Source organism: Lepus europaeus, chromosome 14 (assembly GCF_033115175.1).
Source record: "Lepus europaeus isolate LE1 chromosome 14, mLepTim1.pri, whole genome shotgun sequence".
Classification (NCBI taxonomy): Eukaryota; Metazoa; Chordata; class Mammalia; order Lagomorpha; family Leporidae; genus Lepus; species Lepus europaeus.
Window position 1 is genome coordinate 50370183 of NC_084840.1, and position 22992 is coordinate 50393174.

At 38.7% G+C, this 22992-nt stretch overlaps 1 protein-coding gene across 1 annotated transcript in view; it reads left to right on the forward strand.

Annotated features, from left to right (window-relative positions):
* The first annotated feature begins 1042 nt into the window (after window positions 1-1042).
* Window positions 1043-22992, forward strand: part of TSNAX (translin associated factor X) — a 38741-nt gene continuing 16791 nt past the window's right edge. The window contains exons 1-4 of the mRNA XM_062210612.1: window positions 1043-1200; window positions 1657-1761; window positions 8311-8425; window positions 13191-13321. Coding sequence (XP_062066596.1) covers window positions 1185-1200; window positions 1657-1761; window positions 8311-8425; window positions 13191-13321 — 367 coding nt within the window. The 5' untranslated portion in view covers window positions 1043-1184. The remainder of the gene's footprint in view (window positions 1201-1656; window positions 1762-8310; window positions 8426-13190; window positions 13322-22992) is intronic.

The window sequence follows — 22992 nt, forward strand, 5'->3', positions numbered from 1 at the left end:
CTGGGCCTAGGCCACCCAACTTACCAAGCCTTGGCTTGAGTTTATCACTAAAAGGTGATGAACTGCCACTTGGTTACCCATTTCGATGATGCGAACATCACTGTTCAACAAACATTGATAGAGGCTTCCAAGCGGTCAGGACACGGTACCAAGAAACACCACGCTGGGCGATTAGAGGGTCACGAGGCCTAGTTACGATATGGTACTACATGCCCATAATAAAAGGCTCACAATTCAGTGGTGCATATCTGATCTTACTACTAACCCTGCCCTTAAAGAGCTATGGTGCGAGGAGTATCCAAGCTCACCTTTGTGAGCCCTAAGATGAACTCCCACCCCAGTGATACGAAACCGAGACTAACCAAGGCTAATTACTTCCTCAAGGTCACACAACCAGTCGGGGGCCAGGACAACTTTAAGCTCAAGCAGTCTAGCGCCTGAGGGCCACGAAAAATTTAGGGAAGCTACGAGAGGGAGGAAGAAAAAGATGGAAGGAGGACCAAAGGGCGGGCTTTGCTCCCGTCAGAGATAACACTAGCAACACACCCACTGATCCATCCGCATATTTCACTACTTAACAGAAAGTGTAGTATCTAGCTGTGCAGGTTCCGTCTCGCTCCACAGAACTCCGCACCGGCTCGAGGGAGCTGCGGCCCCGCCGCCTTCCTCACAAGCATCGCGGGCAGTGCCGCAGGGCCGCCCCCCTCGAGCGAACTACAACCCCCACAGTGCACCGCGCGCCAAGTTGGGCCCACGCTCGGCGCAGGGGAGGGTTTCGAAGGTGCCTTGAGAAAACAATCACGAACATTTTCCGCCGCTGGCCCACCTGCACACAGGCCTCACCTCCCGGAGTGTGCGTCCGTGAGATGCGTAGACTCGCTTCTGCTTTCAGGCACAGCATGAGGCAGGTGCGACATCTCGCGGGCGCGAGGTCCCCGGGCCGTAGGAGGGGCGGGGCCGAAGGCGAGCGTGCAAACCGGAAGTACGCGAGGGGCGAAGGGCGCGGCCCCGGGCGGTTACGGGCTCGCGCTTCCGGCCGGTGCGTCGACGTCGGTCTGGCTGCGTAGGGTGGCCCTGCAGGCTCCTTTCCTGGGCTGGGTGGGCCGCGGGGGCCCCGCACCTTGCGCAATCGGCTCCTCCAAGGCCTTCAAGTCTTCGCTGGTCTTATCGTAGGCCGTGACGACATGAGCAACAAAGAAGGTGGCGTCCTCAGCAGGACGGGGCGTAGTGTATCCCAGGGGTGGTTCTCCAGCCTGTGCGATCTCACCCTTCTCACGGTTGAAGGATGTCCTCTTCCTAGCACGCTCGGGGAAGCTGGGGGCGGGGGGGTTGGAAAGCGGCTCTTCTGCTTCTGTCCTTGGCCGGGTTGGCCCCTGTGTGTACGCCTCTCGGTTTCTTAAGTCTTCGAGCAGTAATTTTCGCCTTGTTTGGTGATTGCTGCACCTGTGCCAGATCTAGGCCCTCTGTGGTGAAAGCCTGGGTGGTTTTGGGGTGGCGGAGGGGGGGAAGGCCGGGCTGTTTTCCATCAGTCTGCTGAGAAAAGCCGTTGTGGGCACCTGGTTTTAAAGGAAGAAAGGGGTTTGCCTGTGTTGTTTCGCAGACTCTTGGTGATGGAAGATCCCTATCCACTTTTTTTCTTCTTCTTTTCTGCATAAGGATCAGGAGGGTTCAGGAAAAGGAAGCATGACAATTTCCCACATAACCAGAGAAGAGAAGGGAAGGATGTTAACTCTTCTTCACCTGTGATGTTGGCCTTCAAATGTAAGTTCTCTGTAATGTCAGTTGGTGATGGGGAGAGAACTAAAGGCTGTAACAAATTATTCTTGCCATGTTGTGCACGAGAAAACAACCCGTAAAAATTTAAGGTGTGTAGAGGTGGCATTTAATTTTTTCCAGAGGTTTTTGTGAGAGTGCCAGTTCTGAAAAGTCTGAATTTCAAAGGCCTCGGCGTTTATACCCCATTAGTGTAAACAACCACATTAATAAACACGTGAACATTACCTCAGTAACGGTGAACATCAGTTAATAGTAGCAATGCCACATACTTGAAAGTTGCTGCGGATCTCATATTTTCTCATTTAAGCGCACTTGCCCTTTTCTCAACATATTGGCTGTCAGTTTGCTGCTGATTGCAAAACAAAAATCCTCATTCCACTGTCCTCTCTCCACTTACCTAGGCCTTACAGTCTTGTGGTTCATGAATCTAGGAGGGGCTTAGTTGGTTCCTTCTGACTTCATTTGCAGTCATCTGAAATTGTGATTGGAGATGGAAGATCCACAGCTATCATTGGCTTTCTTACCTCCCCTCACTGCTCTCTCCCTGGGGGCCTCTCCATGGTGCTGCCCCAGTGGCTTCATAGATGATCTCTACCTTACAGAGCAAGGAGGAAACCACAATCCCTTTGTCTTTTTTTTTTTTTTCCTAAGTTCCATGCATTACCTTTTTTTTTTTTTTTTTTTTTTTTGAGAAAGATATTTATTTATTTGAGAGAGAGAGGAGAGACAAAGAGAAACAGGACTTCCATCCGCTGGTTCACTCCCCAGATAGCCACAACGGCTGGAGCTAACCTGATCCGAAGCCAGGAGCCAGGAGCTTCTTCCAGGTTTCCAAGTGAGTGCAGAGACCCAAGGACTTGGGCAATCTTCCACTGCTTTCCCAGGCCATGCAGAGAGCCGGATCGGAAGAGGGACTTGAACCAGTGCCCATATGGGATGCTGGTGCCCTAGTCTGAGGCTTAGCCCACAGTGCTGCCCCAACCCCCTTTATGTCTTAATCTCAGACAGTTTTAGCTCCCACTTTTGCCACAATGTATTTGTTACAGCAAAGGCATTTTAAAATCGATGCCTTATTTTAAGGGGAAAAGTATTGGGTACCACCTTTTGAAGCAGAGTGCCAAATAATTTATGGGCCTATTTTAAAACTACCAGTAATCTTCAGAGCTTTTTTTTTTTTTTTTTAAGATTTTATTTATTTATTTGAGAGGTAGAGTTACAGACTGAGAGGGAGAGAGACAGAGAAAGGTCTTCCTTCTGTTGGTTCACTCCCCAAATGGCTGCTACAGCCGGAGCTGCACCAATCCAAAGCCAGGAGCTTCTTCCTGGTCTCCCATGCGGGTGCAGGGGCCCAAGCACTTCGGACATCTTCCACTGCTTTCTTAGGCACATTAGCAGGAGCTGGATGGGAAGAGGAGCAGCTGGGACTAGAACAGGCGCCTATTTGGGATGCCGGTGCTGCAGGCGGAGGATTAACCTCCTGCACCACGGCGCCAGCCCCCAGAGCACTTGGTACAGCTAACTGTAATTGAGTCAAGAGCATATTGACAGAGCCACATACTGAGTGAAAAAACTAGTGGGTTGGATATTCCCACCCTTATACTTCCACACTTCATTGACACAGTGAGTTATTTTCATGCATATTTATCTTATGTTTTTGCTCCCTTTAGCCTGGAATTGCTTGACTTGATGTCCCCATTACCCACCCGTCTAGTGAACTGTTTTTTTTTTTTCCCCCAAGATCTAACTTGGGTTAGCTTTGAAGCCTTTCTGATTTTTCTCCCAGCAGCCTTGGTGATAGACTCACATTCATTCATATACATCTACCTGGTAATGAAATATTTAAGTATCTGCTATGTTCTAGCCTGTGTTAATGGAGAACAAGAAAAATGTGGTTCTTTCCTAAACCCTTTACACATATTAATTATGGTTGTATTTTATTTAATTTGTTTATGTCCCTGTGTCTTGTACTGGAATGAGCTTTTTGACGACAAGGATCTCTATCTTTTGTAATCATAGTATCTGACTCTGTGCTCATTAAAGTATTTATAATAAATAGTGAAACAGGTTCATGTTGATTATCTTTAACTATAAGGCAAAATCCTGGCTAATTATTACCTGGGTGGTGAAGAACCAGATATGTTGACATCTTTGTCAGCTACTAATTTAGTTAATAGCTTAATTAAATCCTCTTTTTAAAAATTTGTGTAGAATACATTTTTGCCTCCTCATAGGCTAGGCAGCTTGCTGAACCTTTAGAATAAAAATGCTTCAGAAAATAAGTAATTATTAAGAAAGTTAAGGGTTTTTTCTTTGTCCTTTTCTTTTTTTTTTTTTTTTTAAGTTTGTTTATTTATTTGAAGGACAGAATTAGAGAGAGAGGACATCTGTTTCACTCCCCAAATGGATGTGATGGCTGGAGCTGAGCCAGGCTGGAGCCAGGAGCCAGGAACTTTTTCCTGGTCTCTCACGTGTGTACAAGGGCCCAAATACTTGGGCCATTCTCCACTGCTTTCCAAGGAGCATTAGTAGGGAGCTGGATTGAATGTGGAGCAGCCAGGAGTCAAACCAGTGCTCATGCTGGCATCACAGGCAGCAGTTTGACTTGCTGTGCCATGACATGGGCCCTGAGACTTAAGGGTTTATTGGTAGTTCAACCACTAGGGCTCCAAGTTTATTCTTGAAATTTGGTTAAGTGACTATATTTTAAGCGTTCTTACACACAGACACTACAGTTCACTGATTTTGCTGCTTCATAGTGGTATTATTGTGTATGTACTTCAAAACCTCACGTTGGTTGGTTATAGCTCAGTAAATTGGGGAAAAAGATAGCAAAGAATAGGGGAAAAGGTTACAAACTTAAAAGAAAAATCCCGGTTTGTTTGTTGGATATACTTTTATTGTGTGTGGTGAGGTAATTTTTAAAATCATATAATTTAGGTGATTAAAAGTAATTAAGTAGTTGTGTGTAATCATTTTGTGATAATCTCATGTTTACCATGTTAGAAGATTTTTTTACAATTGGAATAGTATGCCCATTGTGAGGCTCTGAGTGGTAATACCCTGTTAAGTCATATTTGTAGTTAAAGAAATAATATTTTGGTTACTAGCAGAGCCTTTGATTTCCAAGTCCTTTATAAATAAATAAGATGGTTTTGTCTTCTTAACTTTTTAGAGTAGATAATAATTGCTTTATTGTATAGTAACTATTTTTAAGTATAGTCTTTTTTTTTTTTTTTTTTTTTTTTACCTACTGGTTATTTTTGTTCTAAGAAAAAGTCATTTCTCTTTATTTCCCTCATAAGATTTGCCAGGTGTTCCTATAAAAAGTTTAACATAAAAACTTAACTGAAAGATTTTCAGAAAAGTGAAATGATTACATGGGAAGGCTTTAAAGGGAAACACTGACTGCAGAGGTAATTTGAGGAGATGGTATTGTTGTCGAGCTTAAGCCCAAGGTTTTAAGAATGATACTTAAGTATCTTTAATGTTCTCGGAACAACTTTGCCAACAAAATTGTGAAGCTAATTTCATTAAAAGGAATCATCAGATGAAGATTTTACTGTTGTTGATGAGTAAAGGTGTTTTCTTTTAACTATTTATTTTGAAATGTCAACCATGGAATAAAGGAAGAACAATATAGTTGGAAAAATAGTATAGAGAACTTCTTTATAACCTTTACTTAGATTGAGCAGTTTTTGGCATTTTGCCACTTTTACTTAATCACTATATGTAAATTTACATATGTGCACACATTATTTTTTTCTGAGCTATTTGAGTTTAAGTTGTACTCTTTGTGACTTCTGTACTCCTTTATACTTTAGGATATATATTTTTAGGAATAAGAATACTCTCTTACAGGAGGGATCTCCAACATTCAAGAAAAATGTGTATTATGGAAAAAAATAATGAATTTCAAAACTTTTTTCACCAAAATAGACATCATTTAATTTCATTTTTGTGAACATTTTGAAGTGCCCTTGTATAACTTTAGTGCCATTACTAATTTCAGGATATTTAGCATTAATACAGTACTTTAATCAATGGTACGTATTTTGACAACTGCCCCAATAATGTCCTTTTTAGCATTTTTTCCTATCAGTTTCTAGTACAGGAATATATATTGCATTTTCTTGTCATGTCTTTCATTTTCTTTAATCTAGAACTGTTTCTTAGCTTTCCTTTGTCTTTTGTGATAATGACATTATTGAGAAATACAGGCCTTATTTTATAGAATATCCCTTTCTTTGAATTTCTTTGTTTTTTTTTTTTTTTTCTTTTCCTTGAATTTGTTTAATATTTCCTCATGATTACATGAAGCCTATACCTCCCTGGTTGTGATACTTTATAAGTGATGATGTGTCCTTGGGCATATTGTAAAAGACCAGAGTATATGAGAGTCTGGAGTTTGTTAAATATAATTTAGGGTCATTAGGGAATTTTAAAAGATAAAATACATTTTGATTTTTTGTTTTCTTTGAAAGAGACACACATAGACTATCAGAGAGAAAGAGATATCTTCCACCCTCTGGTTCACTCCCCAAATGCCTGCAACAGCCCCAGCTGGACAGTGCTGAACCTATGAGCTTGAAACTCATAACTCAAAACTTAATCTACATCTTCCACATGGGTGGCAGGGACCACAGTACTTGAGCCATTACCACTGTCTCCCAGAGTACACGTTATCAGAAAGCTGGAATTGGAAGTGGATCTGGGATTTGAACCCAGGCACCCTGATATAGGATGTGTGTTCCAAGCAGCATCTTAACCTCTGTGCCGATTGTCTAGCTCCTAAGATATATTTTTAAAATATCAGTCAGCAGTAGAAAGGCAGGACTGGGCAGAACACAGAGAGACCAAGCAAAAGTCTTTTCTGTAGTATAAATAACAGTGATAAGTTGGGTTAGGGTGGAGGCAATGCAGGTGGTAAGACAGATTTAGCAGTGCTTTAAAATTAATTTATAGAGGTAGGTGTTTAGTCTCACAGTTAAGTTACCTGTGTCCCATATCAGAGTTCTGGGGCTAATACCTGACATTGGCTTCTGACTCCAACTTCCTGCTAATGCTGACCCTGGTGGACAGTAGTGATGACTCAAGTAATTGGGTTCCTGCCACCCATATGGGAAACTTGGATAGAGTTTGTGGCTCTTAGCTCTTGTCCAGACCCAACCCTGGCTGTTGCAGGCATTTGGAGAGTAAACCAGTGGGTGGAGAGCACATGTTCACTCTCTCACTTGCTCACTCTTTATCTCTGCCTCTCAAAATAATTAAATTTTTTAAAATTAAATTGACTTATATTTTAACTTGTGAATAATTTGTATTTTGTTTCAGTAGCATTGGCATACATTTTAGAAAGTAATTGCTAGACAGCTAAATATCCTTTGATGTTATAGGAATATGAGTGTTCAGTTTCTTTGAAAAAGACTGCTTAATTCCCAGGAGATTGTATACCAATGGGTAGAAATGCTTATGCTCAATAAAAGCATATGCTCTTATGTAGTGTGTTATACTGCCCATGACTTCAACAAGCAGTTCATTGAAGAGACATCTTTTGAACCTCTACCTTCAGGCACTGCTCTGTGTTCTGCAGATACAGTGTTGAAGACATGGCAGTAGCCTTTATGAATTTTATATTCTATTAGTCAATAAGTAAATGTGTAAGCAAGTAATGTAATTTTGGCTAGTGAAGGATAAATACTAAGAGTACATTAATAGAGCATAATAAGGGACTGGAGAGTAAGGAAGAGGGAGACATGATAAATATTTAAGTAGTCTTAGCAGAATGATAATTTGAATGATGAAAGAGAAATATGAAATGATCAGAGGAAATAGTGTTCTAGAGAAGAGCAGTAACAAATAGAAGAATCAAGAAAAGTGCAAGCTTGAAGAATTAGGATTAATATGAAGGTAGTTTGGCTGACACATGAACTTGGGTAGGATGTCAAGACAAATTGACGTTGTGGAGGCATGAATTTACTATTTAAATATTCTTGACTCTGTAGATTATTTTTCCTATAGGTGTTTTAATATGTATGGAGACTCTTAGTTATACTGGTGTATTAAATGTTAGTTATGTATATATTATAGCATATGTAACTATAAAAGATAACAGGTTTATATTCTAGGAAAGGTAAACAATTTTCCTTCATTTTATTTAATATATTCTTTTGCTCTGTTATAAGTATACTCATAGCACTCCAGATGGAGTCTTTTAAACAGTAATAAAAAGTAACTGTTTTATTATTTGTTAAAACTTTTTAGTAAGGAAAAACTTTTGAGGCTTTTAGTGAGATAGACCTAGGTTATTTGGCAATTAAGAACACTATAGACAATAGATGTTAGAAATTATTTATAGTGTTCAGCTTTTTGTGTGAAAATTAGTGTCATTAGCACTATGTAATATCATTAGCACTGTGTTCTGCTTATTATGTCTTAAATGATGGCAGGTCTGACATACGTTCTTCATGTTGTTTGATAGACTTTGGGTATGCTTATATAACCATATGCATGCTTACAGTTATAATAATGTGTTCTTAGCCTTTCAACAGGAACTTGATGCAAGACATGACAAATATGAGAGACTTGTGAAACTTAGTCGGGATATAACTGTTGAAAGTAAAAGGACAATTTTTCTCCTCCATAGGATTACAAGGTGAGTGAGCATCTTTAAAATTTGTTACAGATTAGTAGTTTGTTTTCTGTGTGTGTCTGTGTGTATGCACACGCTTTATACCTCAATGGGCAATAACTAGCTCATAGAATATGCTATGACTCTGTTAATGTTGAGATTCAGAGAATATTAGCAGATTCATTTGAAAAATATTTTAATAAAAATAGGGAAAATTCTTACTTTTGGAGCAACTGGGGATTTTATGTTCTGTTAAAATAGATTGTGTTTGTGAAAATATTAAATTTTTGTTAATTTATTGCAGCTCATTAAATTAAAGCTCTTCTTGGGTGTTAGATGTGAAAATTTTAATATGAGATAAATATAAAGGATCTGCTTAACTTCTTACTCATTTTTCATTGTTTTGCAACCTGGTTTTCTGCTCACAATTTTTTTTTTTTTAAGATTTATTTATTTATTTGAAAGGCAGAGTTACAGAGAGGCAGAGAGAGAGAGAGTTCTTCCATCTGCTGGTTCACTCCACAGATGGCTGCAGTAGCTGGAGCTAGGCCAATCCGAAACCAGGAGCCAGGAGCTTCTTCCAGGTCTCCTACGCGGGTGCAGGGGCCCAAGGACTTGTGTCATCTTCTACTGCTTTCCCAGGTCATAGCAGAGAGATGGATCAGAAAAGGAGCAGCCAGGTCCTGAACAGCGCCCATAAGGGATGCCGGCACTGCAGGCAGCGGCTTCACTTGCTACGCCTCCGTGCTGGCCTCTGCGTCACAATTTTTAAAATTTCCTTTGTTAATTTTCATGTTGTTAAATTTAATGCACAGTCTTCTGCCTTTCTTATTTTACATTTTTTTAATATGATATTGTTGACTACTTAATTTTCTGAAAATTCCTCTTCTTTCAACTCTAACATTTTCTTTACAAGGACTTTATCTTTTTCTTTTTAAAAATTTAAATTTTTTTTTTATGTTTGAGATAACATTTTTATTTTAAATTACACTCAAGGCTTAATGCTCCACTAAATAAAGAGTCCAACAAGTAGAAAATAAAAAGACCACGGTTCAGTAGGAATATATGCAAGGGCTAGAAACAATAATCAAATGAAGAGATGTCAATTTCACTCATATGCAGTAAATTTTAAAATAATCACAGGTCACTAAAACTATAGTAGTATACCATTCTTAACAGTTTGTTTGACAAAGATATAAAAGTTTGACCAAACTATATTTGCAGAAATACTGATATAGACATTTCTTTCTTTTTTCTGTTTTTTTATTTTTTTCCCCACATATAAGGGAGAACATGCAGTATTTGTAGAACTTTGTCTTTTTTTTTTTAGGCAGGCTTTGCATGTTTGATAGATTTCTTGGTTGCAAGTAAAAGAAACCAGCTTGGGACCAGCATTATGGCACAAAGGGGTAAGCTGCTGCCTTTGATGCCACTGTGTCTCATTGGAGCACCAGTTCCAGTCCTGGCTGCTCCATTTCTGATCCAGCTGCCTGCTAATCTGCCTGGGAAAGCAGCGAAAGAAGGCCCAACTACTTTGGCCCATGCCACCCACAGGGGAGACCTGGGTGGATTTCCAGGCTCCTGGCATCAGCCTGGCCCAGCTCAAACCATTGCAGTCATCTGGGGAGTGAACAGTGGATGAAAGATTTTCTCTCTTTTCTCTCTTTCTCTGCCCCTTTCTCTTTGTAACTCTGCCTTTCAAATAAATAAATTAATTAAAAAAAAAAAAAGAAACCAGCTTAACCTATCCTAAGCTGAACCTAGAAGAAAATTACAAAAATTAAGATGATTCAGGAGTATTTTATAAGTGCAGCTGAGTGTCTTCCATCTTTCCTTCTTTGTTTGCTTCATATTTCATTTGAGCAGCTTCCATTGCTTTTCTGTTCCTACATGTCTAACTCACAACTCCCCAGCTCATGTGTTTCAGGTCCAGCTCCTACAGATTTTTGTTACAAATTGCAGATGCCTCTAGAAGAGCAGCTCTGAATGAGTTTACACTAAATATAAAGTATTTATGAAGACCAAATATTTATCAGCTTTTTGTTATCAAAAATATTATTGAAATACTGCATTCACTAACTTAAAACTTTTAAGATAATCCTGTAATGCTTTAATTTTTATTCTATTTAAGTCAGAAGTGGAAAATGCCTGGCCATGGGCCATGAAAGGCCTGTGAAATCATTTGCTCTGGCCCTGCCAGGGCAACCATATGTGGGGCTAGAAATTCAATAAATTTATAGCATACTAATTTTAAAATTGATAATTTTTATGACCTGTGAATGAAGTCATAAATAACCAAAAGCCCTTGGCAGAAAATTGTTTCGCACCCATGGTTTAAGTGGAAGCAAATTTGCCATATATACATTTATTGAAATGTGATACTGTTAACCTTGTCTTTTTTTCTTACTCTCTGAAATTAATTTCTGCTTTTTTTTTTTTCTGTATCTAGTTCTAGTACAACTTGTATATCAAGCTTGTACTAATTCTATAGAGAGAAACAACACTTTCAATTAATTATGGACCCTTTTTTTTAGTAGCAATTGCAATAAATTTTCATCAATATTCAGTAGTTTAAGATAATAATATAAAAAAGTAGGAATGTGACAGGAGAACTTACTGTGTCAGAAAAATCTACAGGGGCCAGTGTTGTGGTGTAGCTGGTAAGGCTGCTGCGTGTGATGCCAGCATCCCATATGGACACTAGTTCTAGTCTCAGCTGTCCCACTTCCTTTTTTTTTTTTTTTTAAGATTTATTTATTTATTTGGAAGTGAGAGTTACAAGTGAGAGGAGAGGCAGAGAGAGAGGTCTTCCATCCTCTGATTCATTCCCCAGTTGGCCGCAGCAGCTGGAGCTGCACCAGTCTGAAGCCAGGAGCTTCTTCCTGGTTCCTGGTCTCCCATGCTGGTGCAGGGGCCCAAGGACTTGGGCCATCTTCTGCTTTCACAGGCCATACCAGAGAGCTGGATCGGAACTGGAGCAGCTGGGACTCAAACTGGCGTCTATACGGAATGCTGGCACTGCAGGCGGCAGTTTTACCCGCTATGCCACAGCGCCAGCCCCCATGCTCCACTTCCAATCCAGCTACCTGCTGATGTGCCTGGAAGAGCAGCAGAAGATGGTCCAAGTGCTCGGTTTCTTGAACCCACACGGAGACCTGAAAGAAGGTCCGGGCAACTGACTGGTCTGGCCCAGCCTTGGCCATGGCGACCAAATGGTGAATGAACCAATGGCTGGGAGATCTGTCTTTGTCTCCATCTCTGTCTGTAGCTCTGTCTTTCAAATAAGTAAATAAAAAGAAAGACAAAAAAAGGTACATTGGACTACTCGCATTTTTCCACCAAAATGGAAAAGTTCAATGTTTATTAGAAAATATTAATTACTTAGAAAATAATGATCTTTAGAAAAATAATGACATTAAAATAAAGCAAATCGGGGCCAGCACTGTGGCTTAGCGGATAAAGCTGCCATCTGCAGTGCCAGCATTCCATCAGACTAGCACTCTGATGAGGAAGCAGGCATCCCAAGCAGTGACTAAACCTGCTATGCCCCATCAGCCCCTGGATGTCACTTTTACATACTCTGTTTTATATTCCTTTTATCACGTTATGACCACTGTGAACCTGATTCTGATTAGTAAACTGAAGAAAAATTACAAACTTCAGAAAAGTAAAAATAACGTATGAAACAAATCAGCCAGTCACCATACACAAAGATAACTGCTGTTATTAGTAGATTTCATGTTTTAATTACAAATTACTTTCTTTAATAGACATGGATATCCATTTTCCAGTGAATTTTTGTAGTTTGTATCTTTCAAAAGAATTTGTCCATTTATTCTGAGTTTTGAAATTTATTAGCATAAACTTGTTTATAATATTCCTTCATTATCCTTTTAATGTCTCTGGGGTCTGTAGTGAGGTTCCTTTTCTCATTCCTAATGTTAGTAATTTGATTATTATTTTTACTTTAAACAATATGGTTTTTTAAATAAAATTTATGGTTACCTATATAGCTGCCTTTTGATGTTCATTCTTTTATATAAAGGTACAAATTTCTGTTTTCCTTTGGCCTAAAGAACTTTAATATTTTTTGTAGTGTCAGTTGGCTAGTAGTGATGGATGCATCAACTCTTTCTGGCTCTGTAAGCTATGGGACTTGTTCTGCCTGCTCTCTTTTTGATGGTTCTTTTTTCCAGTCTTGCGTAGTCTCTTCACTGCAGTGCTCACTATTCAACTGAAGACTTAAGGAGATCTCTTGTGTAGGTCTCTGACGCCATCTTCATACAACTTTCTCTTCACTGTTACTCTGCCCCGTGAATCTTAGTTGTCCTAACCCCTTAAATGCTCAACTCCTCCCTTACTCAGACAGACTCTAGGCTCCATACGTGTTTTTTTGTTCTTGCACTGGCACTTGGAAACTATTTGGACAATAACATGGCACAGTCATAGGGTATATATTGTCTCTCCCCAGCTCCTATCACTGTCCCAACGCTGCCTTTGTCCAAAGTTTGAAACCATTGTTTCATATGTTTTTTCTTTTTAATTGTTTAAAAAGGGAGGAAAAATCCAGTCCATGTTACTTCATCCTGAGTGAATGTTGACATCTATAGATGTCATGTTTTTATTTTTTCACTTAATGGGATGTTATAAAATTTCCCATGTTTTATACACCATCAATAAAATTTAATTCTGGTTTTGAGTAAGGGTGTAAAAACATTTAGTCATGCTAATTGATCAGTTTTCCGTATCAAGCATCTGATACTAAAAGTTCCCAATATCTTAATTATAGTGCTCCTGATATGGAAGAAATATTGACTGAATCGGAAAATAAATTGGACAGTGTGAGACAAAAGATACTACAGGTAGCCCAAGAGTTAGCAGGAGAAGATATGCATCAATTCCATCGAGCCATTACTACAGGTAAGTCTAGGTTCACTTCAGTGGTAGCATTTTTTTTTTAAATAGCGTACTAGATTTATGTGTGAGTTGCATGAATTTTAATTTATACCTGGTGAAATTTTGGCCTTAAAAAACTGCAACTTTTAAGTAGTAACGTAAAGTGAATCTAAAACATTCAACTTTATTTTCCCAACAGTATGTAGAAGTGGTCATTGATTGATTTTTTAATAAGATAATTGAGAACACAGATTTACTAAGATGAACTTTGTTATTATATAGGGGGTATTAGAACACATCTCATTTCTTTTCCAATTACAAGTACATCTCACTGGTGGCTCTTAAGTTTTCATTTTGATAGGATTGTGAAAGAGAATGTATCAAGAGAATGTATCACTTAGCCAGATGACCCCAGACATCATAATGTGGCTTTTTATCTGGAAATTTGTAAGATCTATACTGGGTTTTATGTATTCGCTTACAAAGGTTCAGAAATTACAAGGTTTTGGTGGTTGTCACCATTTTCAAATTCATTGGAGAAATATGTAAAGTTTAATTTCTTTCCTGTTTATCCTTAACATGATCTCATTGACAGGAGAGATATCCTGTAATTCAGATATATCCTAAGATTTGCAGAAGGAGTAGGAATTGAGTTCATTGCTGAATATATATGTCCTTGTTTGGTCTAAATATTTATAATTTCAGCACTTGTTTTTCCACAATGTTGAGATGTCTTTTTAGTATTGATAAGAGAAGGTGCCAGCATATATTGTCAAGTCAGGGAGTACATTTTTGGGAACTCAAATGATAACTCAAGAAGTTATGTGAGAAATTGTTATAATATGTTCCAAAAGGAGATTAGTCCTATAATTTATTAGTGAGTAACAAGTTCATTTGGTTTTGAATTAATATCACATATAATAAACATGATTTTTAAAAATTTATAATTATTTGAAAGAGGAGAGGGAGAGAAAAAGAGAGAGATAGCTTCCATTTGCTCATTTACTCCCCAAATACCCAAAAAAACTGGAGCTGGACCAGGCCATAGCCAGGAGTGGGTGGCAGGGTCTACTAATGGGTGGCAGAAGGAGCCAGGAGTGGGTGGCAGGGTCTACTAAGTGGGTGGCAGAGACCCAAGTTTTTGGGCCATGAGGGAATGCCTTCCCATGTGCATTAGCAGGGACCTGGATTGGAGGCAGAGTAGCCTTTATTTGAATGCTAATATGGCATGCTGGTGTTCCAAGTGATGGCTCAATTCACTGCACCACAGTGCCTGCCCCAATAAACAGTTTAATAAATTCAGTTTGTGTTGTCAAATTTTCAGTCTCAAATATGGCAGATTTGGCTGAGTGGGAGAGACTAGGGGAATTGATAGAAAAAAGTTGAGATGAAAGGTAACTCAGTCTTTGGAAGAAACTGTATGGGAATATTTTCATTATCTTATGATTGGAAAGATTCCTTTAAAGTGACACAAGAAAGAATTAACCATTGGAAAAAAACTGAATAATCAAATTGCATTAAAATAAAATTTTTATCAGAAAATATTAAAGTTTGAGAAAAGTCATTTAAAGTATGCATTTTGGGTAAAAATATAAAATTAGATAAAGGATTCCTATAAATCAACAAAAACATAATTTTAAAAAATCAACAGAAATTGAACAAGGGCCTCAAAAAAGACTATCTAGAAGTGGCTAATAGACTTGAAAAGGTGCTCAGCATCATTATACACTAGAATATTGCAAAGTAAAACCATAGTTAGATTCTGTTCACCAACCAGCATGACTAAATTGTGAAGACTGACAATACTACTTTAAAACTACTTGGCAGTATTTCTTTTAACCACACATATGCCTACCCTGTGACCTAGCATTCTGCTTCCAAGTATGTACCTAAGAAAAGTGAGGCTTATGTCACAAAGAAACACGTTCAAGAAAGCTCATAGCAGCTATAGTCATAATACCTTTACAATTAAAAAAAAAATCAGCAAAATGTCCATCAATGGGAAAATGGACTAATATGTGATAGTATAGGGGTCCGCGCTGTGGCATAGCGGGTAAAATCACCGCCTGCATGGCAGGCATCCCGTACGGGCACCTCTTCAAGTCCCGGCTGCTCCGTTTCCAATCCAGCTGCCTGCTAATGTTCCTGGGAAAGCAGTCAAAAACTAGTGTGCTGGGAGGGCAGTGAAGGATGGCCCAAATCCCTGGGCCTCTGCCTCCCATGTGGGAGATCTGGAGGAAGCTCCTAGCTTAGGCCTGGCCCAGCGCCAGCCATTGCAGCCATTTGGTGAGTGAACCAGCAGATGGAAAATCTTTCTGTCTCTTTGTAACTCTGCCTTTCAAATAAATAGATAAATCTTTAAAAAATAATTTATAGTATAATTGTACAGTATAATACTACATAACAATCTCACTGACATGTTGGGCAAAATGCCTGGGAAGGCAGTGGAGGATGGCCCAAGTCCTTGGGCCCTGTACTCGCAAGGGAGACCAGGAGGAAGCACCTGGCTCCTGGCTTCGAATCGGCGCAGCGTGCTGGCTGTAATGGCCATTTGGGGGGTTGAACCAATGGGAGGAAGACCTTTCTCTCTGTCTCTCTCACTGTCTAGCTCTGCCTGTCAAAAAAAACAAAACAAAACCAGTAATTCCCTTCCTGTGACCTGCAAATATGGGCCACATTTAGGGAAAGAGCCATCCCATTCCTCTGAATAATACTTTCTGTCAAAACCCCTGGATGAAGTTTCTCTTGGGTACTCTGTCATTTCTAGTTGATTGACAGGCCAGATAGCATTAGCAACTTCTAATTCCATTTGAGCTCTTGAAATTTTTATATTCCTCTCCTAGTGGAGATGGAATGGGGAAGGGGTAAACTGGTGGTTAGAATCCCCAAATGATATCTTCAAGCCACAAGCATGTAAATCTTTTCAAGGGTACAGGTCAGAAATAGTGGTGTTTTTCAGTTGTTTGTATGTGAGCCTTGTACTCAAATATGGGATGGCCAAACTAGAGTTAGATCCATACCAGTAAAATATTTCAGACACCGTGATTAACCTAAATATATATTAAGTGTACATATAAAATTTTGAGGACAACTAGGTGATGGAGTTGGTAATAGAAAAGCAAGTTGGGTCTCCTGATTTGTATAAAGTCCTTGATCTGAAGAAACAGTACAGACCAAATGTCTTGTAGCTTTACATAGAAATCCCATTCTACAGCTTCTTCCAGGTATCCTGTTAATTTAAGTCAGTAAAGATAAGAATTTGAATAACTGTCATAATCTTTTTTTTCCTGTCATCTCGTACTTTAGGCTTATCTTGCAGAAATTCATGGCAGTGTAATATAATAAAAGCTCACCACAGTAGTCCTCACTTTTTATTAAAAACTTGTATATTTTCTTCACAGTGCAGGTGTTTATGTAATACATTTTCATGTTTAGATTACCTCTCAGTTCCTTATTAGTTGTTGATTATGTTGTACTAATTGTGACAATTTAAAGTTCCTGAGATATCTGTTGGAACATCCTAGATTTGTTGTTTTTGGCCCAGTAGCACTATTTTGTGTATTCTTCATTCATTAATGAGAAAAATATAAGGAAAAAATTTAAATAAGTGCAAAGACCATTTAACAAGTAGATAATCATACCTAAAGAAACCTAGAAAGCTGTAAACTGGCTTTTAGAACATACCAGAGAAATGGAGGAAAGTGAACATATCATTTATCCTTCATGCAGGAAGGAAGCACTATGCTCTTGGAAAGAGGATAGGACAGTAATAAAATAGGAATGATATTTATTCAGATATTGCTGTTTTACTGTCAGTGAGGATTACTGGAAGCACAGAGTTTGTCTTAGGACTTTGTTTATCATTTGTAAGTTTTCTTTGAGGATTTCCTACTGATGAATTTAAAAAAAGTAAAGATTCCTTATATGTCTCACTTTTCTGTTAGAAGTATTTAAAATGTGGTTCAGTGAATTGTGGCAGTAAAGATGGTTTCTTCTTAAGGAATAAAGCAGTCAAAGAAGTATCTAGGACTTAAAAATTTGCTGATATTCTGTTTGATAAAATAAGGTTATTTATAATTAGAGTAGCATTAACAATGTGATGCTTACGAATAGCCCGCTGCTTGTAATTGTTAACTGCTTGTTTTGGTGTTCCTCCAAATAGTTGTTCTTTTGACTTGAAGATAAAACAATTCTGGCATTGAACTAAAGGAGTTTTGTGCTTTTCCTCATTAAGAATAGTGCTAATGGCATGCAGAGCATTTCCCCAAGGAATACTTGTATGCGCTCAAACACCGAGTATCCTAATAATTGAATAACAACAGAATGTTAGGTCTGTTTTCTACACATTTCTTATCAGAGTAGATTACAGATTGTCCCAAGGGATGGTTAAAACAAATGGATAAATAATTAGTTGCTTGAAATAGATGACTTAAATTTTTTTTTGTTATTGAGAAAGTAACTCTTGAAGGGAAATGTCCTCCATCTCAAAGAGAAACAACTGTTTAATTTAGTTTATATTAATGATAAAGATTAAAATAGTCATGGCTTGAGCCATTTTGATGCATAAACCATATTCAGACCCTAAGTAGTATTCTAATTCTGTTCAATAATGTGAATGATAGGTTAAGTGAGTTTTAGGGGACGGTTAGAGATATTTTTAAACTACTGTTCTTTGTGATCATGACCTTATTGGATTTTACAATATTCCTAAATCATGGATATTATTTCTTTAACTTCACAAATGGGGAAATGGAAGCTCACAAATTATGGTCAAGGTTCTAAGTTAGTAAAATGTAGAAATGATTTCCTCCTGTATGGAAAGAATTTACCTATTGACTTTAGAACCTAACACCCAGTAGAGGCTGCTGCTTGCATATTTTCCTTATAAACTCAGCATACATTGTTTTTTTTTTTTTTTTATGTACATAATGAAAACAGAGCAGGGAAATAACTCATGATTCAAGCATAGGAAGCCTTTACAGTGATCCTTTCTAAAGCATATATTTTCCAGCAATGGCTACTGCTGCTGCTGCATTTTTGATATTCATGAAAAGATGTATCACAATGGTTAAAGAGAGTCTGTTTTGCTATAGTCACACTGCAGCTTGTGGTTTTTAGATTTAGGATTTTACCTGCATTCCTTTCATCTCAGCGCTGTTGCAGATGAACTAAGTTCATCTAATCAAGGCAAGAACCATGGGTCTTGTAGCATCAGCTTGGAGCTGTCTGTCAATCCATATAATGCTGTAGAACCCTTGAAGGTAGAAGAGGAAATGCTTGTTTGTAAACACAGCTGTACTGCTTTTCCACATCTGAAGCCTGGAAGAAATATTCTGGCATTTCAAAGATGGCATTCCTGTGACCATTCTCTGAAAAGAAGATGCAAACAAATGACAATCACTCTTCTCCAGAAGTATCTAGACCCTGCCCAAGCTCCTCATTGTGGTGAAATGAGCCCCCAAGTGTACAGGTAGCTGTATAGCGCAATGGACTAATCCAGTAGGCTTTCTGTTGCATGTCCTGGGTGCAACACAGGGCCTCAATGGATTTTCCCTTGGTTACTAAATGTTCATGGCATCTTCATAACATTTATGGCATTAAGCTCCCCTAAAGACCAACCTATTATTAGATAATTGGTTATATTCAAAAGCATGGTAATATTTCTGAGTACCATAGCTTTTTACTTTCTTATACAAAAGAACAGGTTAAAAAAAGCATCTTTGGGGGCCAGCGTTGTGATGTAACTAGTGAAGCCGCTGCCTGCAATGCCCATATCCCATATGGACACCACTTCATGTCCTGGCTGCTTCAATTCTAACACAGCTTCCAGCTGGTGGCCTGGGAAAGGCAATGGAGGACAGTCCAAGTGTTTGGGCCCTTGCTTCCCATGTGGGAGACCCAGAGGAGGTTCCTGACTCCTGGCTTGGGCCTGATCCAGCCCTGGTTGTTGCAGCCATTTGGGGAGAGAACTAGCAGATGGAGGATCTGTGTGTGTGTCTCCCTCTCTCTCTGTAGCTCTGACTTCCAAATAAATAGATAAAATATTTATGTATTTATTTATATTTTTTTAACTTTTATTTAGTAAATATAATTTTCCAAAGTACAGTTTATGGATTACAATGGCTATTTCCCCCCCATAACTTCCCTCCCACCTGCACCCCTCCCATATCCCGCTCCCTCTCCCATTCCATTCACATCAAGATTTATTTTCAATTATCTTTATATATAGAAGATCAATTTAGTATATATTAAGTAAAGATTTCATCAGTTTGCACCCACACAGAAACACAAAGTGTAAAATACTGTTTGAGTACTAGTTACAGCATTCATTCACATTGGACAACACCTTAAGGATGGAGATCCCACATGAGAAGTAAGTACACAGTGACTCCTGTTGTTGACTTAACAATTTGACACTCTTGTTTATGGTGTCAGAAATCTCCCTAGACTCTAGTGGTGAGTTGCCAAGGCTATGGAAGCCTCTTGAGTTCGCTGACTTCGATCTTATTTAGACAAGGTCATAGTCAAACTGGAAGTTCTCTCTTTCCTTCAGAGAAAGGTATCTCCTTCTTTCATGGCCCATTCTTTCTACTGGGATCTCACTTGTAGAGATCTTTCATTTAGGTTTGTTTGTTTTATACCAGAGTGTCTTGGCTTTCCATGCCTAAAATACTCTCATGGGCTCTTCAGCCAGATCCGAATACCTTATGGGCTGATTCTGAGGCCAGAGTGCTGTTTAGGACATCTGCCATTCTATGAGTCTGCTGTGTATCCCACTTCCCATGTTGGATCGTTCTCTCCATTTTTTATTCTATCAGTTAGTATTAGCAGACACTAGTCTTGTTTGTGTGATCTCTTTGACTCTTAGACCTATCAGTATGATCAATTGTGAACTGAAATTGATCACTTGGACTAGTGAGATGGCATTGGAACATGCAATCTTGATGGGATTGTATTGGAATCCCCTGGCACATTTCTAAATAAAATATTTTTTTTAAATCATCTTTGACAAAATCATAACATGAAAATTTATACCTAGAATTTGATTATACTTCATATCACTGTGAACCTATAGGCTAAAGATATTAAAAAGAGTCACTCAAGAATAAGTTTTTACCAATGGATTTACCTCTAAACAAACACCAGAGAAGGCTTTCATATAGCATTTATTTATTTATTTGAAAGTCAGAGTTACACAGAGAGAGGAGAGGCAGAGAGAGCAAGAGAGAGAGAGGGGTCTTCCATCCGTTGGTTCACTTCCCAATTGGTCGCAATGGCCAGAGCTGTGCTGATCCGGAGTCAGGAGCTTCCTCTGGTTCTCCCACATGGGAGCAGGGGCCCAAGGACTTGGGCCATCTTCCGCTGCTTTCCCAGGCTGAGCAGGGAGCTGGATTGAAGTGGAGCAGCTGGGTCTCGAACCATGAATTCAATTTGTGAGCATTCTTTCTAGATGAATGTCTGGTACACATTACTTAGACTGTCCAAGCGTGTGAGGTCTTTCAGTCCAGTTTCTCTTCATCACTGAGCATTCCTATTGCTTTTCTGAAATTCTACGTTGGGAACATAGAAGAGATAGTTTCTTCCTCTGTTTTAGATATACTGTATTAAAAGAGGTTCTTATTCCTTGACAAACTGCATCTTAATGTATTATGCCTACATGTGATTAAATACATAGTTTGTTATTCCTTCTTAGCCAACCAAAAGTATCATAATACATGTTGACCTAGGATAATATTTCAAAATAATAAGGACCTTTTTTAACTGTGAACTACAATTAAAATGAATTGAAAAGGCACCAAAAAACACTGTTTAATGAAGTTATAAAATACTGCCTAACAAAAATTAGGGCCGGCACCGTGGCTCACTTGGTTGATCCTCTCTCTGCCTGGGGTGCTGGCATCCCATATGGGCGCCAGGTTCTAGTCCTGGTTGCTCCTCTTCCAGTCCAGCTCTCTGCTGTGGCCCGGGCAGGCACTGGAGGATGGGCCAGGTGCTTGGGCCCCTGCACCCACATGGGAGACCAGGAAGAAGTACCTGGCTCCTGGCTTCGGGTCAGCACAGCGCCGGCCGTGGCGGCCATTTGGGAGGTGAACCAACGGAAGGAAGACCTTTCTCTCTCTCTCATTGTCTAACTCTACCTGTCAAATAAAAAAAAAATAATTAAAAAATTAATGACTCATTCTTATTTTAATTATTCTTCCATCTGTTAAATTCAACAAAGTTACAGTGCTGTTGTATGATTAATTGATTAATGCATTCTATATAAACCTGCAATATAGGTAGTTGCCTATTGTTTGCCAGTGAGGAAATTGGAGTGAATAAAGTTAATAAACTTATCCTATTTCACACCACTAGTACAAGACTAAATTGGTTGTTGAACCTATAATGTCCTTATTTAAGTTTGTGCTTTCTGTTGTACCATTATCATATTTTATTGGGAGAGAGACTAGAGGTAAGGTAAGGAGACCATAGTGATCATTCTTGGTGTGCACTGGGTGAGGCCTCAACTTTGTTGCCAGCAGTGGGATAGAGAAAAAATGGCATATTTTTAGAAAGTGCCCTTATTGTTGTTTTTGTTTTTGTTTTTTAAGGGTAGGGCAAGGGGAATAGATTAGGAAAGCCTTTAGATTTCTGGTTTGGCCAGCTTGATGAAGGGGAACATTATTTGTCAACAGAAGAAAGCAGGAAAGGTGGAAGGGATTTTGGATCTGACTAATTGGAAATTATGGGCCATCCTGGTAGCTGCCAGGCAACTTGACATATGGGTTTGGAGAACTCAGGATGCAAGTCTACTCAGCAGTGACAGTCTGGAAGTCAGCAGTTTATGAATTGTAGTTGAATTTACAGACATGAATAAGGACTGTGCAGGGAGAGTGTAGAGGGAGAAAAAAGTGGAAAACTCAGAACCTTAACTAAAGGAAGAATAGAATATTTAGTGGATAAGATCCCTCAGTAATCAAGAGAGGGTAAAATCAAAATGAAAGGAAATTGACAGGCTTATATAAGAGGAGGACTCCGTTTTTGTCTTTTTTTTTTTTTTTTTTTTTTTTTCTTTTTGAGAAATGCAATTCAGCGTGAGCACAAAGGTAGGGAATTGAGGAAATTGTTGTTAATTTCGATATCACGTGCACAGAAAGAGGGGTGAGCTGATGATGGAAGACGAGATTGAAGAGTGACTCTGAGGGGATAGTTGTTTGGCTTAGTAAAAATTTTTTTTGCACAAAATATCTTTCAATTCCATTTTTTCACAGACTTTAAGTACCTGGAAATGTTTGTTCTTTATATTCCTTAACTCTATAACCTTGAACAAAGTATACAACCTGTTTGAGTTTTAGCTGTCTCACTTTTAATGTAATAGTAGTAATACTTATCTCCTAGATTGTTTTGAAAATTAAATGAAAGAAGTTAGTTTCTTATTTTGTTTGGCACATAGCCATTAATCAATATTTGTTTGCTTCAGGAATTTAGCAAAATTGCTCGGTAACATTGTGCTAAATTCTAAAATTTATTTGCATTTGGATAAGAATTCAGTTAAATTCTTTTACTCAACATACACTCATCAGTGCTAAAGTTTATTTTACTCTGGGTGGTATATAAGTGCATATACTTTACAAAGCTAAGACTTAAAGAGGTACTTGTTTCCAATGTATAATTCATGTGTTTGAAAGTTGATTTTTGGCAGAGTGGACTATGAA